Source organism: Pelophylax lessonae (assembly GCF_965119305.1).
Source record: "Pelophylax lessonae genome assembly, chromosome: 7".
NCBI lineage: Eukaryota > Metazoa > Chordata > Amphibia > Anura > Ranidae > Pelophylax > Pelophylax lessonae.
The window spans coordinates 223,691,227-223,699,307 of NC_138774.1; the positions used below are offsets into that span (position 1 = coordinate 223,691,227).

General features: G+C 42.9%; 1 protein-coding gene across 1 annotated transcript in view; it reads right to left on the reverse strand.

Annotated features, from left to right (window-relative positions):
- PRRT1B (proline rich transmembrane protein 1B) overlaps positions 1-6,393 on the reverse strand; it is a 72,179-nt gene extending 65,786 nt beyond the window's left edge. Inside the window, exon 1 of the mRNA XM_082264566.1 lies at positions 6,143-6,393. Within this exon, the coding sequence (XP_082120692.1) occupies positions 6,143-6,152 (10 nt within the window). The 5' untranslated portion in view covers positions 6,153-6,393. The remainder of the gene's footprint in view (positions 1-6,142) is intronic.
- Between the last annotated feature and the right edge of the window lie 1,688 nt (positions 6,394-8,081).

The following is an 8,081-nucleotide window of genomic DNA, read 5'->3' on the forward strand; positions in this document are numbered from 1 at the left end:
TCTTCCCGGAGGCGTCGGACAGCTGTTGGCGGTGTCGCGCGGACCGAGGGACGATGCTCCATATCTTCTGGAGCTGTCCGGTGCTGAGTGACTTTTGGAGACAGGTCAGAGAGATATCCCAGCGAATGACCGACTTCGCACTCGGCGATGACCCAGCGCTTTTCCTCCTCCACTGTTCCTCCATCAAGCCTGATCACTATAAAAAGTCCATCCTCCGCCACCTCTTCAACGCAGCAAAGGCCTGCATTGGGGCCTGCTGGAATTCCACCGCCCCGCCGTCTTTACGGCTTTGGCTGTCCAAAATCAAGCAGATTGGTGACTTTGAAGACCTGGTGCTGACCTCGCAGGGCAGGAGGGAACTCTACTCAGCTACTTGGGGGTGTTGGAATATGTTTGTCCTGTCAGACGAGGGTAAAGCGCTCCTGGAAACCCACTGATCGCACAACTGGCCTCAGTGGCCATCGCCTCGCATGGGGTCCACTGGCCGTAGTTCTTAGCCCATTCTTTTTCCCCTTTCTCTCCTACCTGTGCTATTGCCTGTGTTGCCCTGGGGGCTCAGTGGCGGGCGCTGGACAGGCTTCACGTACTAGTGACCACTGTCCCCCCCTGCTTCCGCCCTGATCCCCTCTGCCAATATTCCCCCCTTTCTGTCCCGCTCCTTCCTTCCTTGCCCCCTTTGTTTCCCAGTATTCTTTCCCAACGTGTTGTAAGCTCCCCCCCTACTCCTCTGTATTTTTGTTTGGTTCTCATGGTGAGAAATGTTTACTCTGGGTAGATCTCCAACCCACGGTTCCGGTTGCCGACATTACTCTGAGGCACGATGTTATCCACTGTTCACAGGCCCGTTAGGGCTACACTGAATGTTTGATGTTCTTAGTTGCTTTCTACACGTTCTCATATGCTACGAGTAGACCTGCTGTATATCTACCCTGCTTTATGTGACGCTGTTTTATTGATGCTTTGCATTCGCCTTTCTCACTCCATTGATGCGATTTGACTCTGTATGCTGCAACACGACTATGTCTGTAAACTTGTATACTACCTGTACTTGTATTTTTTTTCTATTACGCTTTAATAAAGAAGAATTTGAAAAAAAAGAAAAATATAATTTCTACCTTATTTCAGAGCGCCTCACGGCGCTCATGTGACTGCTCACCTCTCTCCTCTCCTGGGCTGACAGATACAGCGAAGGGACCGAGAACCCCTGCTGATGTCACATAGGAGGAGAGCAGCAGGCAGTCACGTAAGCGCTGAATGGCGCTGTGAAATAAGGTAGAAATCTGCATATTATTTATACAGCACATACAGTGGGGCACATAACGTTATCTAACAGAGGGGGTTGTATAAATATAACCATGTTATTATAGCAGCGGGGAGGGGGAGCAGACTGGCCCAGGTCACTAGCTGACAGGGAGGAGGGGCAGAGGAGGACAGAGGAGAGCTGCGGATGACGAAGAAAAGTAAACTGACCACAGTGTCTGGGCTCAGCAGCCATGATAAACCGTGGTCAGGTTACAGGGGGAGGGCAGAACCAGGCAGGATCAGCCAGGTGTTTTAGGTTATACAAGGGGCCAAATTACACAGCACAAGCACTGTTTTAGGGTTGCAAACACTTAACTAATCTCTTTTATTTTACATTGATTCTTGTGGTTTACATAACTGAGGGCATCAGGGGTATGCCCTTTACCTACATACTATGTGCTACAAAGTTGTGTAGATAGTACTATGTGCTACATAATATGTGAATGAAGCCTCCAGAAGATGTTTTAATGTTGGAAGTTATTATTACTTTCCCTACATCAGTAGAAGCCGGAAAACATGGACAAATTTTTTTTTTTTTACAAATGTGTTGCTACCAATGATGACCCTGATTGGATTACTTTCAATGCACATTGCACCCACATTTCAAACTTCGCCCCCCCCCCCCCCCCATTCATGATCGCATTACAATTGCACATTGGACACTTTTTTCAGTAATCTATGTACCTTTTTTGCAAAGGGGAATGCCCGCTTCCGCTGTACTTCGCCGTGGTGAGGTACATCATATCCAGTGGTGCATTGGCTCCTGGGATATGAGTATCAATCCCAGGAGTCAATGGGCATCCTCCACTTGTAGCATTGCAATGATGCAATGCAATGCAAGGCAGAGATAAGTGCCATTTTTAAAAAGGGCAACCAGTCTGTTGCCATTGTTACCAGCGTCTGTGGAGAGGGGATCGGTAGCGGCGGCAAGAGCAGCATGTCCCAATTATAGCATGATTGTGGCACCTGCAACACAACTCATGCAGCGCGATTTTTACAGTATAGGCATACGCGAGATCAGGAGGTGCATGCTGGGTAGCCAGAAACTAGTGGGCTACAGATGTTCACACTGAGTACGTTTTTTAAAAAGAAAACAAATGTTAACACACATATTAAGTAATCATACCGCTGTGTATTTGATTCAGTGCGAATATCACATGGGTGTTAAAAAAAAAACAGCTAAACTGAAAATGCAACTATTACATAATTTAGAGCATCAAAAAACACCAGTAAGTGCTTGGTGGCAGTTACACATTTTACTTTGTACCCAATAAATCATATGCACTGCGACTTAATAGTATATTTGACATACAATTGGATGGACGATTGACAAAATGTCAGGATGTCATGTGTGACAATTAACAAACTGCGAAATTTAGCTTATCTGGACCCAGAAGTTGATGAACCTACATGGTTCATTGTTTTGTTAAAGGAACATTCCACCCAAAGTTGTTATGCCCAGTAACTGGTAGAATGAGTCACTGGTTTCCTATCTCTTGGGAACTTCAACTACATGATCTCCCTACAAACATTGTTCGCTCTGCCCCTTGTTGCAATGGTGTCTCATATTGGTTGGTATAGCAGTTGAAGTCTACTGCTCTGTTGTCTGTAACACAAAATGCAAACAACTCTAATAGGGGTTACGCAAGACTCCCATGTAAAGGCTACAGGGCTTAGAATTCATGTACTGCCACTGGCAACTCCAAGAGATGTAAGAAAATGGAGGGTAATGCCTCATACACACGCATCGATAGTTGGCCGTGAATTTTCGGCCAACGTCCAATCGGCCGATTTTCGGCTTGTTAGTATGATGCTTTCAACAACCGACTCCGACTTTTCGGCCGAACAAAATCTGGTGTGCAGGCTATAAAATTTTTGTTGGCCGTCAACAGAACGGCCGATTTTCCGTCAGTCAGTACAGATTTCGGCAGACAAAAATCTGATGAGCAAGACTGGGCATGCTCAGAGAAGAAAAAACACACGGAAAGTAAACCAGCACATGACATCACTTCAGAAGTAGATTTTTGTTGGCCGAGAAAATTTGTGTGCAGTCTAGGCACATTCCAACCAACACAACAACACTGGACAGAAGATGGCCGATCGGTCGGCCGATAATCGTTGCGTGTGTACGAGGCTTAAGTCAGTCTGAATGTAAGTGATTAAAGCATGTGTAAACCCAGTCAATAGAATCACATATAAATTTTAGTTTATTAAGTCAAGGTGGATACAAATCAATGATTTTTTTTTTAATTAAATGAATTTGAATAAAATGCTTTTGGAGTAAAAATCTAAAGATAGTTTTCTATTTAGGATACATTAATAATTTAGTTTATTCAGCATGACATGGAACTTAGTTATGCAGCATGAGTCTATATATTCTGCAATATTTACATTTTTGGGTAAACTCACTCAATAAATCCAAGCTCTGCAAGCTGAGATAACATGCACTGCATTGATGCATTCACACAATTTCACACTACCAGCAAGAATGAGTCCTTACATTTAAAGAGCACCTGTCATTTCAGATCCATCATGGCAGATCCTGTTAGCGGGCATCCACTCACCTGCTGCTGTCACGTCCCTCACCTTGTTGTGTCACTGCCGCATCACCAGCTGTCCCAATAAAGTGAATGGGACTGTCGGTGAGTCAGAGGAGCTGCTGTAGGACAGAGATGACAGTTGCTCTCTAAAAAGTATGATTTAAATTGAGTTGATTTAAATCAAGCCTTTTTACTAGTGATTTAAATCATGATTTAACTCATGATCTAATTTGTGTGAAAAAAATAGACTTGATTTAAATCAAATCAGCCCCAGGGATTTCAAAAATAATTTTCATTATTTTAAAATCTGCAGCATTCATCAAAAATATCTAGTGGTCTCTGCTATGAAAGCCCTTTTTCAGGCACTCTTTGTTATTGGGGGTGACAACTGTCTGTCTCCCACTTCTCCTATGTGGTCACCCTGTCACACAGGCTTCAGATGGAGTCTACAACATAGATACAGTTACATTACATTAGCTTACTTGCAGCTTATTCGTATCTGTTTGTCTTAATACCTCTTGAGTTAGAAAACTTAATTTTTTTTTTAAAGCATAACAGAAAATAACATTTAGAGATATCAACCTTGGAAATGTCCCTTTTATTAATCTCCTAACCTATTCTAATCTTTTACATCTTTTTCAACTCCTAACTTATTTAGAATCTTGTTCTATAACAAAACTAAATGCGGTCAACATAAAATAACAAGCAAAGCTTTTATTATTTTCTCTTGCTTTTCTATTCCATTGTGTAATGAGAGAAAGTTGTATTTTTAAAGGGTACCCAAAATAAATATTTTAGTTTTTGGTAGATAATGGGGAGTTAAAATAGAACTCCAGCCATGGTACTTCCACCCGCCAACCCGAAGTTCCCCTACCCCATTCTTCTTGCTGATCAGATGATGTTTCTAGGACTTCTTTCTCTGGCAGTGGCGGGGACTGGGACTGAGTGTCACCGATGTAATGATGTGTGATCACTGGACAGTCCTGGAGTACGGTGAGCTGAACCTGCATGATGATGTGCCCACTTGGGAGGGGAGGGGGAAGGAAATAACAGGCTGGGCTCACAGAAAATGGTCAGAATGGCAGTGTCCCTCTGTCCTGAAGAAGAACTCCAGTGCTGGACCAAAAAGGAAATTGGGGACAGCGTAAAGAGGTCAAAGGCCTATTCACAACATGCATAAAGCACAGAAAACTCATGCTCATTGATGTGTGTTGACACGCACTTTTGCGTATTGCAATGCACCTCTACGGTGAGAACAGAGCACATAGAAAACAGTTGCCTTCCATGACTCCTTGCGTTGAGCCTGTGTTGATCAATGCAGAATAAAGCAGCTGAATAGACTTTGAGTGAACGAGTCCTCTTGTTGTGGGGGACCCCAGAACTCCTTGGACACCTAGGTTGGGAATATGGGCAGGGGGGGCCTTACTGTTTAAATATCCAAAGCATATAAGGAGTCAGGCTTCATAGGGATCCTGGACAATTCAACCTCCATCTTATACAGTATCTCCATCTTTCTAGGTAGGCAGTAATTTCTAACAAAGATGCCTGAACTGTGTATTCATTTTATTTAAAGTTTTATGTAAATAATTTTCTTGCTGTATCTAGATACATCAATCTGTATTTAAATAGTACACTTTCTGCTTCAGAGACATAATAGAAAGGAGAACATAGGGATCTGACATCCACACATTTGGCACTGCACAGTGTTTGGCTCAGCTCTGAAAACTGGAAAAGGTTAACATCTATGTTATTGTGGCGCACAGAGTTTAGTGACTTTTGCTTTAGATGACCCTTCAAGTCCTGTGTCTTCAATATGTGATGATGATGTACACTAGATAAGGTGGGCAGGGGGTGGATATACTAAATGCAAATGAGGATCAATGCGCTACCGAGAGGAGTTTGGTAGGAGCAAGCCAATAAACATAAATATAGATATTAAAATAAGAGAAAAGATATTAAAATATTAAAAATATTAATATTTGGATATACTGTTTGTGCAGAATGAACAGCTGCACAAGGGCTCTCTGGAATGTAGGGATCCTTTTATACTAGATGTAAGTTTGGCAGTTGTTGGGACCCTCTTCCGATGTCCATGCCTTAACCACATTCCATTTTCATATTCATAATATTCAAGTAGTGTCAAGCAGCCATCCTTTCCTGTCTTATCTATTAATACACAGTGAACAAGTGTTTGCATTTGATGGGGGGGGGGGGGGCACAAATTATTTAGGCACGGAGGCTTTCTGGTGATTTTATCTGCCAATGAAAGTTTTCAAGCCTTAGTCTCTAGGCATGCTTACCTGTAGCCATGACGGCCGTATGTCGTCAGTCCAGGTTCTCAGTCTTGGAACCCCCACAGGGCAAGACAGGTCTTCTTGTCCCTTTACCCTTTGCTGGTCATCAATCAATGTCTACAGTCCAGTAGAAACATCACTTGTCGCCCTCCATCATCTCCTCTAAACTTGTACTGTCTTCACCTTGGTAGTACTCTCCTTGTGTCTTCTCCTCCTAACACCTTACTTATCCTGACTCCTACCTCCCTCCCCTCTCTCTCTCTCTCTCCCTCCCTCTGGTCTCAGTTTCCTGGCTCTCAGCTACCTAATTAATAATTGACAAAACTGTTTGCGGAAGGCTGTGCAAATAGGAGCTGAGCTCCCGGTGCTGATTTCACAGGGAAGGCTGGCAGTACCATTTTGCTCAATGCCATGATGGTACAAAGGGTGCAGATAAGTGAGATAGCAGTGAACTATGGGGTGAAGTCACCCTCTCCCCATATTTGTGCAGAGGCTGGATTAATCACTAACCAATGCCAAGTCTTTGGCTTGCAGTGCCAATAAATGTATGGCTTCCTTAAAAACAAAACATATTTTTTTAATAGACAAATAGACAGAGGCAAGATTAACAGTGTCCACTAACCCACAACAAGCATTTACAATCAATTTTTAATACTACGCTGTAAAAGTTTCATTTCATTTGGCTCTTGCGTGGAAATGAAAAGTACTAAGTTTCAGAATGTTTTTAAAGGGGTATTCCACCTGTAAATAAATAGCTGCTCCATGGAAAACCTTTTTTTAATCATGCCTGCAGTTCTAACAGTTGGGAGGAGGGAAGTAGAACTGCTATTTTATCTACAAAACAATAGTGTAGAGCCTTAAATAAAATACATAGGTTGAAATACAATATGGGGGTGGAGATTCTGGTGCTGACGTCATGCCGCTGCTCAATCCCAGGTTAGCAGTGGCTTCCAATGTGAGTTTAGGAGATTCACTGTCCTTGTTTTTACTTTGGCTGATATAGGTTTGTCATTAAACTTACTACATTACTTACTTAAGCTCTTGGTGAGCTTCATTTAGACCGCATTCACACTGAAGCGGCACGACTTCGGGGGCGACTTCACAAGTCGCGTGCACCGCGACTTCGGCGCGACTTGCATGGACTTCATATAATGAATGTCTATGCAAGTCGCTCCGAGGTCGCCCCGAAGTAGTACAGGACCATTTTTCTAAGTGTCGCTCCTATTAGAACGGGTCCTGTAGCAGTCAATGGACCGCGACTTGTCGGGCTGACAAGTTGCCTGACAAGTCACCTTAGTGTGAATGGAGCCTTACCCTCAGCTGGAAGTATAAGAGGCGATGCCCTTGAAATATACATGCCGCAGTGGTTCCCGTGAGATCCCTATGTTTGTTTGGGCGCACACGCTGCTGTATTGGTAGCCATTCGCTCTGGTGAGTTTTGAATTCACTTAATGTTGGAGGTTGGTCACTGAAGCACCTTTGGAGGAACATCCACCTGAACACTGCTGCTGTTATACACAGTATCTGTTTTCACCGATTATACACTCTGTAGACCTATATTTTGTGATTATTGGACTTTATATTTTTGGCACTAGATATTCACATGCTATGTAATACCGTATATTGTATTTCAACTTATGTATGTAGTGTAATAGGCGCTACACTATTGTTTTGCACATTTACATTTGAAGGTCACCGTTATACTGCCTTTTGTGTTAGCAGCCTCACTTGAATATATATATATGTATATGTCACATTGCAGATAGCACTATTTACATTGCTGCTATTTTATAGCAAAATCCTCATAGAATTCTGAGGTTACAATAGGCTTTTTTCTTTGTACCCAGCCATTAAAAACTTTAGCAGCTTTACCCCAAACTGCCTATTACCATGGTGGGATCACCCTTTCTGATCATAACTGTGGCCTCAATTAAAGTGGTTGTAA